Source organism: Ambystoma mexicanum, chromosome 9 (genome assembly GCF_040938575.1).
Source record: "Ambystoma mexicanum isolate Mex_15411 chromosome 9, UKY_AmexF1_1, whole genome shotgun sequence".
NCBI lineage: Eukaryota > Metazoa > Chordata > Amphibia > Caudata > Ambystomatidae > Ambystoma > Ambystoma mexicanum.
Window position 1 is genome coordinate 633,805,392 of NC_090931.1, and position 16,932 is coordinate 633,822,323.

The 16,932-nt window shown below is 46.2% G+C and overlaps 1 protein-coding gene across 1 annotated transcript in view; it reads left to right on the forward strand.

Annotated features, from left to right (window-relative positions):
- Positions 1–16,932, forward strand: part of ALDOC (aldolase, fructose-bisphosphate C) — a 107,465-nt gene that overhangs the window by 63,804 nt on the left and 26,729 nt on the right. The window contains exon 8 of the mRNA XM_069615336.1: positions 7,871–8,070. Within this exon, the coding sequence (XP_069471437.1) occupies positions 7,871–8,070 (200 nt within the window). The remainder of the gene's footprint in view (positions 1–7,870; positions 8,071–16,932) is intronic.

Below are 16,932 nucleotides of genomic sequence, written 5' to 3' on the forward strand. Positions count from 1 at the left end.
GACTCCTACTACGTTCCACCCTTCTTGTACGGATTCTGGCATCAGGTGGGCCTGGCACTTGCAACCTTGCTGGGATACTTACATACTGAAAGAACTGCCTTGCTGGGTCTCGGAACCTTCCCCATAGGTACAACCGCCACTCCACAGACACCTTTTGGTAAGACCGTTCCACTTACTTGTTGATTGGTTGTTGATTCTGTTTTGGCTTGACATTTAACCGGTGTTTCCTTCACAGTGGTTCGGGGTTCCACGAGTACCGCAGTTCCGGAAAGAACATCTCCCACCTGTGGCCTCAAAGGCGGCACAGAGAGTGACTTTGATTCTCTCTGTGCAGCACTTGGGGACAGAGGACTCTTCGGCTACACGACAGTCAAGACACAACATCGAACCGTCCACCGCATTAACAGTTTCAGGTATGGTTTTGCGAATTAGCGGTATGCCTGACATAGAGGCAAAGCATTGGTCAACATAGTTACCGGTTGTTCCCGAATCTATCACTGCCTTTGCCTGAACCGAACGATCTTGCTTCAAAGAAAACGTAACAGGAAGGCGGACCAGCTGAACCGGATTCTGTATCTGAGAGTCCAAAGGTGGTCCTCCCGACGTAGGGACTCCATCTACTGCCGGGATTTGGCGTTTCCCGCCTTTCTCTTAGGTTTTTTGGGACATTCGGGCAGCAGATGATCAGAGGCCCCACAATACATGCAAAGATTGTGCAATTTGCGGTATTCTCTTTGAGCAGGCGTGAGTGGACCCCTAACCACACCAATCTGCATAGGTTCTGGTGCAGGAAGTGTCGAGGATGAAGCATCCACAGGGGCTGAGGCGAATAGAGCAGGTTTCTTCTCTCCGCGCCTTTCAGCTTTACGGGCATCAATCTGAAGGACTAAATCAAGCATTTCCCCGAATGCTGTGGGAACCACTGGGACAGTGGAGAGAATGTCCTTTAGTTCGTCAGAGAGACCTTGATAGAAGACTGCAGTCTTCTTTTCTTTGGGCCAATCCGTTTCTGCTGCCAGCTGATTAAAGCGAGCCAGATAAACCAATAGAGAATTTTTCCCTTGTCGATGCTTCAACAGTTCCAAGTCGGTAGCTTGAGTAGTATAACTCGTATCAAATACTTTACTCATCATACCTAAAAGGGCATTGCAATTGTAGAGAACATGACTATTTGATTCTAACAATGGATTTGCCCAGGCAGCAGCGGTGCCACCCAAATGTGACAAAACAAAAGCTGCCTTAGTCGTGGAAGTAGGGAACGAAGCAGGACGACACAAGAAGTGCAACTTGCATTGATTAATGAAGGTCCTGTATTGTTTGGGATCACCCAGGAAGCGTTCCGGGGGAGCCAGAGGAAACTGGGTGGTAAGCATGATAGGATTTGATTCCTGTGTGGGAGCTGGAAAGCCGGACCCCGAAGCAGTAGCACCAGTGCCTGAGGCTTGGGTAGTTACCAAGGCCTGGATAGCATCCATACGTTGACGTAATAACTCTTGTGCATTGGTCAAGTCGGTTCGTAGATCCGTGACCATTTGCACGATCTGATTCAACGCATCACTGGTCTCCGTAGACATTATTAGGCTGCTAATTCTGTTACTCACTGCTCCGTAAATAGGTCAGGAAGGTAGATAGTTGACCTTGGAGACGATATGTACACAGGAATCAATATTCAGCCTCCAATTCCAGCTCCCCTGAGTTCAAGACTCAGGCTTCCTCAAGAGAGGGGCTCTTCTTTACAACGTACCTCTCTGCTGTTTCTAGTGGAACAGGCAGAGATGTCAGTTGAATAAAAGAGCGGGGAGAGGATACACCGCCAATACCAAAGCTGCAAATGAATACAAAGATATTAGACAGTGCTGAGAAAACAAGTAAGCAATCAAGCACAGTATGGGACAGGAAATACCTAGGCTGGGATCGAAGTGGAACTTTCCCCGGAATGGACCTACAAGTAAAGAAGTAAACCCAATTGAGTGAATTAATCTAATGGATTCTTCCTATAGAGAGTGTTAGCCAAAACTACAGACCTGGATTGTGGGACTCTTAAGGTTTAACAATTTCCAGGATTGGAGACAACTACGGGAAAAAATAATAAGCAGGGAAGTTAGTACAGGGAGGTAAACCCGGGTGGCACGAGGGTCGCGCTAGAGCCGGGTTGGTACAGGATCAGGAGAGCGTCAATATGCACTTTGAAAATAAGTTTGTTGAGAGTTGTAGTTCAATGAATGTCCCAAATCCAGTAGAGAGGAATACCAACAGAGCAGCAGGTAAATAGTAAAGATGGCGCTGGCCGAAATAGAAGAAAATAAACACAGTTGGTTACCTGAAACACACGCTTCCCAAACGAGGATTGGAGTAACTGAAGTGTTCCGAGTAACTGCTGACAACTGAGTTGCAAAAGACAGCAGGAAGAACAATCCAACTAACGTTCCTTGTCAAATACCAGAAGATCACGACAATGATTTAGGGCGTAGAGAAGGCAGTCCAGGGACAGTCGGGGTCGATACCGTAGCGGTCTAAGAAGTGCCAATAGAATAGGAGATGTAACAATCCAAAAGTTCGGGCGAGGGTCGGAACCAGGAGATCAAGTTGGAATTTCGTGACAGGATTTCACGAAGGAAAACGGACGTAACCGCAAATAGGTAAGAAACACTAATTAGCAGCAACAAGCCCGCTGGAAGACGGCAGTTTTAAGCCCGTAAGAGGGGTGTGCCTTGTTGTACCTCCTTCACGTACAAGACGTGTCAGCTGACACGGGTTCCGCCGTAGCTTGTACAGACGCCATGGCAACCTGTATCTGCTCCACAAAGGAGCCTGTGAATGGGACGTACACCGCAGGGTAGTTTTTCTCTGCCAAAGTGTAACACAATAGTTCACCTCTACTTAAACTCTTCAACCTCCCAACAGCCCTTCCATTTCCATCTCTGCAAGTTCTACAACCTTTTCACTTAACTTTCTGAACTGCCTCTAACAATCCACTTCCACCCTCCTCTTGCTCTCCAAATGATAATCCCTTCTCTAACCTTACACACATTTGTATTTCCTTCTTCCATCCTTTTCTCCCTTCAACCACATTGAACTCCTTTCCTGCCTCCATCTCGCTCTCTGTGGTGTTGGCTACCCTCCACCACACTCTGCTCCTCCAATGTCATTTTGTCTGCTCCAAACCACTCCTTTGTCTCCTCCACCAACTCTCTCTCTGCACTCATATCTGTCCTCCTCTCCCAGAACCCACACACTGACTGTGTTTGGTGCTGCTTACATAGTGTCATCTCTTCTGGTCCCCAAAGCAATAGGTTGCAGCTTTGACTGTAGGGAATTCATTTAATCAACCCTTTGTTTCCGATGACCTCTGCCTAAGGCCCATTCGTAGGTGGATAACCTTATGGACTAACCCAGATCCTGTTTTATCCCAAACAAATCCAAGGATATTCTCCTTAGAGAGAACATCCTAAGAATCCATTAGCTGCGCTTTATCCATAACTCTTAAGCAGAAGCATAAAATCTTTTTAAAAATCCAGGCACAATTCCAAAAAAGAATGTTGGGCTGGCTAGTGGATAATTTTAATCTATTTGGGATGCTGAGAGGTGAGATGAGGAATTGCTCAATCAGTCTAATAGGATCCATGCTTGTATTTCCAATCCAGGTAAAAGGATGGAGTACATGGATTGGACTGTATCAAGGAGGGTCCGTAATAAAGATTTTCAGATTTAATATGTTGCCGATAATCTGTCTATTCCTGGAGGTTCCACCCTTTAACTCAAGAGGTTTACCTGCCCATATTGTCACCATGTAGAAAAAGACACAATGCAATGTATGCTTTTCGTTCATCATATTAACATTACACCATATGCTTTTACATGAGCTGTCTGTGAAGATCAGGCAGAAGATACTTTTTTTTCCCCATTATTTAGGCGTGGGAGCATTAGGACCCTGTCTGCCTTGCTATTCCTATTATTGGTATTATTGTTACCGGATATGGATGTTTCCTCAGCCCTGGACCGGGAGCACGAGGATAGCAAGACGGTTACTCAGTGATTATTCACAAAAATATATTTATTTCTGACTTTTGTTCATTTAATAGTACTAGAACAACAGAGATTTGCACAAAAAATACATACATGAACAGTACAAATCACGACTCTATTTAATTCACTCCATCAAACATACCCATTCATCAGCATCTATAACTTTACAACATTATATCTAAGTCTTACAATCTTTGAGACCATTCATCCAAATTTCTCTAAAATTATTTTTTTGACACCCCTTTCATATATCAGTGTGTCTATCTGTTCTGCAACAGATGTTTTCAGTTGACACTTGTTTCAGTTGGTTTGTTGTGGGCTTAACAATGTGCCCTTTGATTTCCTTAACCTTCTTCAGGACGGAGGTTGAGCACTGATTATGCCTCACTTATGTATATATGGAATGGGAGACATCATCGCCAACTTTTATCTTGGAAGTGCTTCAAAACGGTGGAGTAGATCCTAAATGGTCAGGCGACCTGACTGATTCTTGACCAAGCTCATCTGCTGGTGCAGTTGCGAACAGTGCCACCTTGCTTCTGTGGCATTTTATTTTCAAAAGCTGTGGTTATCATGCTTCCAGCAACCACGGGAGTCCAACGAAGGATACCTCTGTCCCGAGATCCTCTCCAGGGATGACAGTATTACTTGCTGATCATGTGTGCTTTCTTCCCTGTGTACATCGCGCTTGTCCTCATTCACAAAAATTTGGTTGAATGGTCTCATAGATTGTAAGACCTAGATATAATGTAAAGTTATAGATGCTTATGAATGAGTGAGCAATGATGTTTGATGGAGTGAATTAAATGGAGTCTTGATGTTGTTTTAGCACCACTAAATGAACAAATTCAGAAATAAATATATTTTTGGGAATAATCACTGAGTGACTGTCTTGCTCTCCTTGTGGTCCCGGTCCATTGTTGTGTTTATACCCTAGTATTTCCTGGAGCACCGTGAGTAGACCAGGTACCCTTTTATTTTCTTAGATTGTTTCCTCGGCCCTACAAAGATGTATTTGTAAATAGGATATCCACTCTGTAACAGTCATTTTTAAATTTCTACTTGTATGTTATGTATTATATTTGAGTCGATTTTATGTACAGAAGGGCTTTTTCTTTTTCGCTTTGTATTTTTGTTTGTTTTTATGCACCTTTACAGGCAAGGCTTGTGCCTAATATAGTACTATGTTGATAACAGTAGGGGAGGGCTTCCTTGTGATGTGATTGGCTTTGACCACTTTCTTCCTCTCACAGTCTAACGGTTGGATTTAGTGAGACAGAGGGTTTAAGTGGTGGGCCAGCTATCTTCTTATTTGCTCATCTGCTTTGCCTCACTGTTAGACCACTTACCTGGGGGACGGCGAGACACTGCCAGTCTTGGCGGGTCTATCCGAGGTTTCGGCTAGTCGGGAGAGGAGTCTCCCGACATCCAAAACCATGGATTGTTTTCGGGCGCGCGCATGCGCCGCAGTACGCGGAGGCCGGCGGCTTGCGTGTCAAGCCTCGTTTTCACCCCCGGCCAAGGCGGCTGGGCATGTGCGGTCCAGCCTGTGCTTCAGGCCTCGGCTTCACGCCGAGGGTCGTAAATAGCAGCTGAGTCAGAGAACGAATCGCGTCTTAACGCGGTTCGTTCCTGACTCGCCGTAGTAGCGCCCGTATCCAGTTCTGCCTGCAATCTCCTGTTTCCAGCCTTCCCCAGCCGGTTCCCTGGTTCTCCGTATCCTGCTCTGCCTGCTATCACCTGATTCCAGCCTTCTCCAGCCGGTTCCCTGGTTCTAGTCTCCCTTGGTTCCTCTGTGGGTCCCTTGGGGTATTCCGCCTGTGCTGTCTGCCCTGGGGTCCAGCTTGCCTATTAGCCACCTTTGGTTGGTTACGGACTTCTGCCTTGCCTCGCCAATTGGTTCTCCTCTCCTGTTCCCCCTTGGTATCTCAAGTTTGCCTGCTACTCCATTTCTCCTGACTCCTGAATACCACGTTGTCAGGCTCTGCCTTCGCCCCTTTTTTGCTGTGGTGTCCATACTCTGCAAGAGCATCCAGTGCATCCTCCACACCTTTCGTCTGTTGCATCTCCATCCCTCCCAGTGCAGTCACTTGTTTACATCAGACCCGCAAGGGAAGTCTTGTGACGTCTGGGGGTGTCCCCTGCTCCCCTGTCCTACCGGGCAGGGTTGGAGTTGCTACTAGCGTATACTATCAGTTGGTGACACAACTCCACCAGCCTGGCCTCTCCAGTTCGGACGCCTTCCAGGAATTCTGTTTCCACAGGTGCAACCCGATCCCGGGACACACACCTTAGCACGCTCCTTGTTTGCCTGCTGTCTGTAGTTCCTGCTTTTACAGAACTGGAGTTCATTTGTCCATTTGCAGTTAACATTCTGGGCACCTTTTACCAATTAATCTTTCCCCTGGGACCTACAGGAGCTCTGAAAATGTGTGCTATTTCCAATGTTGTGTGCATTTTCCGGGTCCTCAAAGTTGTTGGTAGGGCTGGCATCCATCAATACATGGGGTTTAATCCTGTAGTCATAGCTTGTACTTGTCTTAAAGGCGCTAGCTTCCTTTTTAGAGTTGGATGGGAGTGGTTCCTTCCTGAACTCTTTCCCGCTTGGGAATAATCTGGGAGGGTTGGCTCCCTACAAGGAAAAGGACCGGGTTAAGTCTACTCTATATACCATTCTCCACAAACGGAGTGATTATGAGACATGTAGTGTCTAAGTGACTGACCCTGCTGAATCATGGGGCTGCAGTGCTGAGTTACACGAGATCCCATGTATATTTCCTCTAGGGCCACCGTTCTGATGTGTTATGGGTGTCCCCCAGCTCCTAGAACCACTGCTGTGTCTGCCGCAAGCACCAAGCAGGGAAATTGTTACATATCTTCCCCTCCACTAGAATTCCCTTAAGAGGTGAGGGACGTTTGGTGTCTCACTTCCCTTCTGATTCCCAGGTTGGTGTGGATTGGGAGGTCCAGTTTGTGCCTTACCCTGAACAATGTTTTAGGGCCATTCTAGCACTGAGTGGGAGGGAGCTCTCAGACCAGCCTGCCATTTACTTGGGGTTCCTTCCCTACAATCCTTACCTAGGCCTGCTGAACTGGGGCAGATCAGTTTTAAAATATACCTGCTCTGGGCAGCCAGGCAGCATTACTATCTACTTTTCATACCCTTACCTTTCACTGAGAACTGGAGACGCATCTTAGCGTTGTTGCCTTTGTGGACACAGGTAGAAGTGGTTGGAAGACTGCAGCCCATTTGCTCTGGCAGGACAAGGTCACACCTAACCATAGTCTGCAACTGCCTAATTCAAGTATTACCAGCACCTCCCAACACTCTTATCTGAAAGGGGATGGTTTAGGTCTTGGCAAATTGTCTCTGGGCCAGAATGCTGCCCTTTTCTGGCATCTCCACAGACTTGTGTCTGGGTTCAGGCCACCAGTCCTCCTCACTGTCCAGATTTTCCTCTGAACCAGAAGTTGCTTGCATCAATTAGCTCTGGGGTGCTACGATCATATACATTTGACAGTGTGGCTCAGCTTTCCACAAGTGTGGCATTTGGGTGGTCACCATTGCTGTATGAGCTTGAGAGGTTTCTTGGTCCCCAGCCCCTAGAGCCATTGCCCTATCAGCTGCAGCGCCAAGCAGTGGAGTTCGTCAACCATCTCATCCAAGGTGCCCTTTCCCCTCAGATTCACAATTCAACCCTGAGGCTTTGCACCCATCACTGAGGGCTTGGTTCCTCTCTCGTATTACCTGAATCTGTGTATGTTACCTCCCATGCTCTAGTTTTTTGTGTGAATAATAATTGCCCACTGAACCCTCCGAGTTATTTTAATTTTTCTTTTCCAGGTGTTACTTTCCTTTCAGGGGGTCAAAGTGAGGAGGAAGCCTCCATCAATCTGAATGCCATCAACAAATGCTCTCTGGCCAAGCCGTGGGCACTGACCTTTTCCTTCGGCCGGGCCCTACAGGCCTCCGTCCTCGATACTTGGCATGGCCAAAAGGAAAATGAGAGTGCAGCTACTGAGGTGTTCATCAAACGTGCAGAGGTAATGAACAGAGCCCTTCAAACACATGCTAGGGAAGCACATGGCACACTTGGAGACTGGAATGGACAGCCGGGCAGAAAATAATATAATGATAAAAATGTGGATTGAGCAAGATCCAAACATGAGACTGATGGGGCAGCACACAAATGGCTAGTGGGAATGGAGAGATAAACCTGGAGAGAGTTAATGCTGATGGGACAGGTGGGGGTGTCGGGGGGGGGGCGGGGGGGGGGGAACATACTACCAGACAAGTGAAAAAGGTGTAACAGGAGTGCATTTTTATTCTTTTTTTATTTTGGTATTTACTGGGCAATCCCATGGATGGGTGCCTTGCAGAAGTAGAGGGGATGTAGAAACAGACTCAATAGTCAGGTGTAGTATAGAGGCATGGTGACCGCGAGTATGTCCCTGATAAAGGTTACATGTGTAAATAACACAGACTTAACAAAGGCATGTGCAACCCTTCACACCAGCACATTTCACACTAACGCAATTAAGTTGTTCCCCTCTCAAAGAACAGTTATTCATGCTGCATGGCTTGAGGTCTCTTGCCCTACCCTTGGCATTAATTTCCAGAACAAAAAGGCATGTGATTACTTCATCATTGTGTAGTTTCCCACCTTAGCATGTCCAAGCATTTAGCACTTTCAGGGCTTGTGGGAGAATAACATGGCATCTTTCATGAGAAAGTCGAAAATCGGCTTCTACAATTGAAGAAACCGACCATGTGCTGACAGAAGTGATTACATAACCTGTTTCATTGATAAAATGCCACATAATGTTTGTATCCACATAGCATAAGAAGGAGGTTCAGTGTTCCCCCAAATTTGAGCATTAAAAAATTAAAATGCCATCAACTGGTAAAGAACCCTCCACGTACTTGCCGAGAGACTTTCCCATGTAACAAGTATGAGAACACGTAAGAAAGCGGCTTGTTCAGTGACCATAGGAAAACCCAATATTTACTTTGCTTGGTAGGGACCATATACAAATTCAAGAGCATCTTGTATTAGGCCTTATCTGCTTGGATATATTTGTTTTAGGGATGTCAATCGAAACCCTATGCCAATCGTTTCCATCCTATTGTGATTTTAATGAGTTTTCCCACTTACTCATATGTCCCCTTTATAGACTGTGTTCATTATTCTGAATTAGCTTTATATGAAGAGGATATCATTCCACTTGGACCTTCATGCATGGTCCACTATTCTGTTGGGTCTTTTCAAGGCCCAGTGCATATAGAGAAGCCTATCTTTTTAGTCTAACATATAGCCTGTCTTGCATCTTTCCAGCAACTTTATTGATCCTTGTACAAACACAGGCTGGAGATATTGGCAACCTTCCTTTTTCGATTTGGCAAAAGCTTTTATATAAAAGAGTGGGTGTTGGCCAGGGATTTTGGTAAATAGGGTATTACTGTGGTCTAATTTCCCGATACCTGTTTCTTGAGAATCGTGGAAGCGAGCTACACACACCCTGACCGGAAAGACTTCTCCTGTTGTAAACTCGCACACAAGGGGAGTCTCTCCCCACAAGGTGGGAGCGATTTATGGTCTGTGCCTCCTTTCTCTGGTAACAGATACCATGAGTCAAGAGCCACGTGTAGGGTTGAGGGCCTGTGATTGGGAGACAGAGCGGTGTTCACAACTTCCCTTTATCTATACAAATCTATATGAATCCCTATTTCTGCCCATGTCGGATTGCATCTGTGGTGAGCATTTTTTGGAAAAAAAGACAAGAATTCTGAAAAATGAAAAGTTAATTTACTTTATGAGCATCCTGAGCACTGCAACCTCTGCGCTTCACCCACTGGCCATTTATCACTATGGGGCAGCGTGCATGGGGCCAACACAATTAAATTGCCCCCTGATGCTGGTTACCTCGTGGCAACTCCAAGATGGCTGCCTTGGAGAAGGCACCCTTGGAGAAGGCTCTGAGCCCTCCTCCATACTCCCATCTGCCTGGCAATTGGCCCACTTTCCTTCCTTATGGGCCTATCGGTGACTGGTAGGCTTTAGCCGGCCCCCCCACCAAAGGCCCACTCCTAAAGCCCCTGCCTGCTACCCTGTCCGCTACTAGGCCGGGTCCGGAGACATCTCTCACCCCTCATTCTCATGGAGGCTGCTAACCCAAGGTCAGTTCCCACACCGGACTCCTTCGCTCCTCTTCCCCCTCCTCCGTGACTCGTGTGCCTGCATGCATGAAATTCGTATTTAGCTGTCCCCTCTGCTGTATGAGTGTGCCCGCTTTCATGAAATTTGTATTTAGCTGTCCCCTCTGCTGTATGAGTGTGCCTGCATGCATGAAATTCGTATTTAGCTGTCCCCCTTTGCTGTATGAGTGTGCCTGGATGCCTGATTCGTATTTAGTTGTCCCCCTCTTTGCTGTATGAGTGTGCCTGGATGCCTGATTCATATTTAGCTGCCCCTTTACCCCTTTGCTGTATAAATGTGCCTGCATGCCTGAATTTCAAAGTTAGCTGTCCCCCTTTGCTGTATGAAATTGCCCCCGCTGTTTTTGTCCCCCTCCCTATACTTCCCCCACCTGCTTTACTGCCTACCCATTCCTCCTCCCACCCGCCTGCCCGTTGGCTCTGCATGCATGAAATTCGTATTTAGCTCTCCCCTCTTCTGTATGAGTGTGCCTGCATGCATGCAATTCGTATTTAGCTGTCCCTCCTTTGCTGTATGAGTGTGCCTGGATGCCCGATTAATATTTAGCTGCCCCCCTCCCCCTTTGCTGTATAAGTGTGCCTGCATGCCTGAATTTCGAAGTTAGCTGTCCTCCCTTTGCTGTATGAAATTGCCCCCACTCCTTTTGTCCCCCTACCTATACTTCCCCCCACCCGCTTTATTGCCTACTCATTCCTCCTCCCACCTGCCTGCCCGTTGGCTCTTTCCATCCTTGCACCTTAGCAACACTGCTATCACTCTTTGCATTCCCCTTCCATGGCATTCCACAGTTGCAATGCCTCCTCTGCTTCAACATACCCAACCTGTCCAAAGTCTGAGTCTGAAGGTCACATTATGAAGGTACCATCACCGCTATGTTGCTAATGCTTGAATGGATTTTTTGACTCATGCTGGTTCACCCATCTTGAATCTTGAAATTCCCATGCTGGACTTTGGAATCATTACGCCACCATGGTGGCCCTGATTCATGTTCTGCCCTTCAATTACTTTGAATCATGGCATGCACATGCTGGACTCTTGCATCATTATGCATTCATTCCTGACTTTTGTATCCTGGCAGTGTTCACTCCATCTGATTGTTTGCTCCTTAATACTGAATTTTGCTGGCTTTTCATCTTCTCACCTTACTCACTGTTTCTCAGTCTTCTCTCCCTCAACCTTGCTGGTACCTTTCTCTCCTCTCCCCTCACTATAATTAATGCACTTGCACTATCAGAAATGTCGTCAGGCCTAGTACAATAGTCATTGTTTGTTCCTCTCCTTCCTCCCTCCCTCACCTATTGTTAATGCCCTTGCACTATCAGAAATGACGTCCGGTCTAGTACAATAGTCCCCGTTTGTTCCTCTTCTCCCCCACCCTCCCTTCACCTCCCTCACTTATTGTCAATGCTCTTGCACTAACTGAAATGTCATCAGGCCTAGTACCCATTCTTAATGTCTCAAGGCCTTGTAAGAATGTTATTGTATTTTTTTTCCCTTGCTTCCTCGCCTGCCTTGAAGTGCTTTGAAACACATGTGTATAGGCACTATACAAATAAACTATCAAACTATGAATATGTCCTTGAGTGGTGGCCAAATCCTCTACTGGCTGCCATTTTGGAACAGGCACTGGTTTATTGACTAGACACTCCCCTATTCAAGGAACATCTTTGAAAGGACAGTCACCTTTCATTTGAGTTCCTATTCCAGGAGGAGGACCCCACCTTGCTTGGGATGACCACAATCATATCAAGGAATGCGGGTCTCGCGTGTCCACGTCCTGTCGCCAGGATGCATCACCACATCCTTTGAGGTTCTCAGCACCTGCCTGGTAAGAGGTGCGTGTGCATGGGTCATAACTCTAACAGTACGCCCCATCCAAAACCACTCCCAGGAAAAAAAAACAATGCACTATCCAGGTTTTCCTGGACATTTGCAGTGAAACAGTCTAAGGAATCTAGGAGCACATAGGTCCTTGATCTTAATCCAGGAATGCTCCTCAGGGCCGTACCCATTCCAGTCCACCAAGTATTCCACCTTATTCCAGACATACTGGGAATCCAGGATCCTGCTTATCTCATAATCCTCTTCCTATCCCACCGCCATTGGTTTTAACATGGAATGTTCTAGATATTTAGTAAACTTGATGACTGCTTTGAGAAGGGAAACTTGAAACACGGGATGAATCTTGTATGTTTTTTTAAACACCTTTATTTATTGTACATTGTCACCAATGCTCTCACAATAGCAATGCATCTTCTGTGTTTTAGGAAGACGTAGCTTCATGGCAACAGGGATTACGACTTTGTCAATGAGAAAAGGCCCAGTGTAATGAGGTTTTAATTTCTGGGTGCATGAAGGGATATGGAGATTTTGGGTACAAAGCCAAACATAATCCCCTTGTGAGCATGCAGGTTCTGGTAATTGCTTTTTGTATGCAGACAATTTAGATTAGCTTTAGGCCTTGGTTAAGTGGACATGAGCCATCTGTATGCCCTGACATAGTTGCTTCAATAATTACTTTACTGCAGGTACTGTGGAGGGTCAGATGATTCCTAATGAAATAAAAACAGAGTTCCCTCCATAGGACACATGAAAAGGCGAATCACTTTAGCAAGCACAGTGGTTGTCATTATAGGCCAATTCCGCCAGTGGTAGGAGTGACACCCAGTCACCCGAGTAGTCTGCGATATAGAAAAACTGTGATACTGCCCCTAGGTTTGATTCAGTCATTCCATCTGTCCATCACTCTGCAGATGATAAGCAGAAGAAAAACTTAATTCCCAAAAGGTTACTGAGGGTTTTCCAAAACATAGAGACACATTGTGTACCTCTGTCTGAAATAATAGCTTGAGAAATACCAGGCAGTCAGAAGATATGCTGCATTCATTCTTTAGCCAGTTTAGGTATGGTGGGCACTTGAGGTAAAGCTACATAATTTCCCGGCTTTGATAGCCTGTGTGAAGGGGCTATTCCTGGGCAGGAGAGTAAAACCAGTATTTCGGCATACTGCGAGTCTGGAACCCGCAACTACATAAGAGTGTGAAAACTGATGGGTTGAGAATCCTAGTACAGGAAGAGAATGGTGACCTAGAAGATTCTATTACTGATCTTGGGCCTCATTACGAGGTAGGAGGTAGCCATGGCGCTATTAGCGCCATGCTACCCCCTTACCGCATTCTGGGTCCGTGTTCGTGGAATAGGGATTTACCGGGTCATTCTGACCTTTGAGGACCTGGTAAATCCCCATTCCGGGAACCATTCCCCATTACCATTCGAGCCCCCAGAGGGCTCAATGGGAATGGGGATGGAGCTAATAAAGGGCCCGCTGTTAGCGGGCCCTTTATTAGCTCTGAAGTCCCTTAACGGGTCCCTTCCATAACGCCTGGTGAAACCAGGCATTGAGGAAGGGACCCGCTAAGGGAACTCGGAATAGGGTGGTAAGGGATTACCGGCACCGCTGTCCTTACCGGTGCCGGTAATCCCTTACTGCCCACCTCGTAATGAGGCTCCTTGTCTTGTGTGTTTCGTGAGAAGAGACTAAAAGACGTTTATTACTCTTGTAAGGAACTCATGGTGACAACAGTAAAGCCTGACACAAGTGATCACAGTTCAAGGGTGCAGGTGGGAAAAAGGCCTAATCTAATCTAAACCTAAATCTAAGATTGGAGCGTGCTACGACCATTAAATAATTATAAGGCAGTCCTAGTGGCGTCTTGTCAAATAAAAAGGCCTATGCTAAAAAAAATATTGCCAATCCTTACAACTAAATACAAAAAGAGTGTGGGATAGGGTTCATAAGAAAGAAAGAAGTGTTCACAAATGATAAGTCAGGATGCTGTAGCCGGGGGTCTCTCTTCCCCACGTTTTGAGGACGAGACAAGGCGGGACTCCTGAGCACAGCACACACTCTTGAGCTGTCCAAGCGCGAGAAGACAGTTCCGTTTTCAGCTATCAAGAACTTCGGTGGTTAAGTCTCTTTTCTACAAAAAGTCCCTTTCCTCAGAGGACCTGATGTGTTCAAAATAAATAACAAAAAAAGTTCCTTTCAAATTGTATGTCGGGTGATGTCTTTTCACCCCTTGGTGCCCCTCTTCCAGGCTCAGACCCCTATCGAATCTCAGCCTCCCTCCGTCGGGTTCACTAAGGCTTTTTCTCGAAACAATTTCACCTGTGGCATTCACAAGTCTTAATGTGTTTTTGAACAGTTCACTGCGGACATCCATGTGTCTGGTTCACTCCTGTCAATGCACTGTTCATTGGGACTTCAGACTTGGCCCCTTTCCATCGTCATCCCTCCATCGGGTTCACTCTTGCCAATCGCACAGCTCTTTCTCTTGAACTTACTATGCAAGATTAACCTCCATTAGCTTTTCAATTACGTGTAGGTCAAAGACTTTCTACTGTACAGGGGGTTTTGCTAGACCCCTGTATGACCACTTTGACCTTTTCCTTCCAGCTCTCTTAGGGCCTTCTAGTATCAGTAGGTTCAACTAATGTGGGATCAACCAGAATCTCTCGAATGAGCACCCACGTGGTCCCGGACCACTTTGCAGCTGGTTTTCCCTTAATGTTAACAGTTCTTTGGACTTGCTTTAATTTGCCATTTGCAACTTTGGTTCAACAGTTTGATTTCTAATCGGTTCTCCCCTCGACTCACCGGCTGTGATGAACCGCTTGGCTTTTCTTGTCTCTGGAGTCAAGGCCGGTACCACCGTATCAAGCGTCTCTCCCTGTTCTGATTATCAATGTAGGTGTGCTCCGTTTACCGTTGACATTTGCTGCAACACACGCAGGCTATTGTTCGCGGTCTTGCGTTTCCTTCCATGGAGGCTTTGCGGGTCTGGGTTGGAAAGTGCAAGGTCGCTTCTATTCTTGCCGCCTTTCTCCTCCTCTTGAACTGCCGTGCTTGGATAGCTGTTTCGTCATGCCGTCTGCTTTGCTTGTCGTGTGCTCTCCACCTTTTATCCCTGTGGGGAAGGGAAAGGGCCGTCGGGTGTGTGTGGCTCTGGTCTATTGCCTGACTCTGCCTGACCCTTGTGTTGGAACATTTCAGGTAAATGGCTCTAGTGTAAGTCTGTTGTCTTTTGTGGTGTAAGAAAGTGTTTGTATCGGAAAAGGGGGGGAGGTAGAGTGTCCGAGTACATGGTAGGCTGGGGAAAAGGTGTTCTAAGAAGGGGGATACCGTGTTTCACCCGTCGGTGTCCCGCTTACTTCCTGAGGATCCCTCATCCAGGTGATCCTCACTCTCTGGTCCACCCTCAGGAACTGGATCCAATAGCGATGGCTGTGTCCTGGCCACCTGGATGACAGATCCACAGGACTAGTCAGGAAGACACCTTCATGTTTCTCACACTATTGAAGTCTAGGGGAATGGAGCAACCCCCTAATATTGGAACACTATTTCTTAGACATTATTTTGAGTCCTTTCTTTAAGGCCGGACTGGCCAAGAACCTTTTAATTGATGTTGATGTACACTATTTTGTTGGAGCAAGATTAACCCTAACCCATTTTATTAGTTTGGCGTCAGAGACAGAAGTAGGTTTTTGGTACCTGACTGGGACAGACTTTTAGTTTCAGACATCCTGACATCTTCATTAGTGTTTTTCGTGTCAGGGAAACCCCTCTTAGATTTAGGGATAGATGTGGCCTTTAATCCAGCCCTTGATCAAGCAATAGAAGTCTTTACCCAGAAACATGCCACCCTTGTGTCCGAGTCTTACTTCTGATACCTCACAACCATATTCAGCTAATTTGGACCTCACTGCTGCAATGGATTCTTCTGGGCTGGGCAGATATAAAAACAACATCATCAGCAAATAGTGATATTTTAAAATCCATTCTCTCATATTGCAAACCTTTTTTGTCAGGATAAAGTAGTTTCACGCACAACAGCGGTTGTGACTAGTGCAAATAAAAAAGAAATACATCTTTGTTGATCTGCTCCCTAGCTATCAACCGCTTGTAAAATGAGACTACCCATCTGCCAAAAGTCTGATCAATCCCTGCTCTTTCCAAGACCACTTCTGTGAAAAACCATTAAACATGATTGAACCCGTTCTCCACGTCTAGGGGTTATTAAAAGGTTGATTTCTCCTTCACATTGCACCCAGTGTATAATATCAAGAATGTTCCTAATATTGTCTGCCCCATATCTCCCCCACAACCCACCAGGTGAACCCCACCTGCTCTCCATGAATCAGCTTGGGCAACACCTTATATAGTATGCCCCACCGATGTTTCCTAGGAAGGGAAGATGGAATGAGGAGTATGCCAAGGCATTCGAAGGGCTGAAACAAGCCCTCTGCAAAGCTCCAGTTGTAACAGGTCCTGATTATGGCCAATCCTTTATGGTACAACAGATGATTCTATTACAGAGATAGGTGCAGTCTTAAATCAACTGGATGAGCAAGGCAGAGAACACCCTATTTGCTTCATCAGTAGAATACCGAAGGACTGTGAAACAAGGTGGGCAACTATAGAGCGTGAGTGTTTTGTCATTGTGTGGTCTTTGAAGATGTTTAGGCCATACTTGTATGGTTCTACTTTCCTTATTCAAACTGATCTCCAACCCTTGAGATGGTTAATGCAAATGAAGGGGGGAAATCCTAAAATACTTAGATGGTCTATTAGCCTCCAAGGGTTTGATTTTACCACTGAGCATAGGTCGGGATGCAATCACCAAATGCT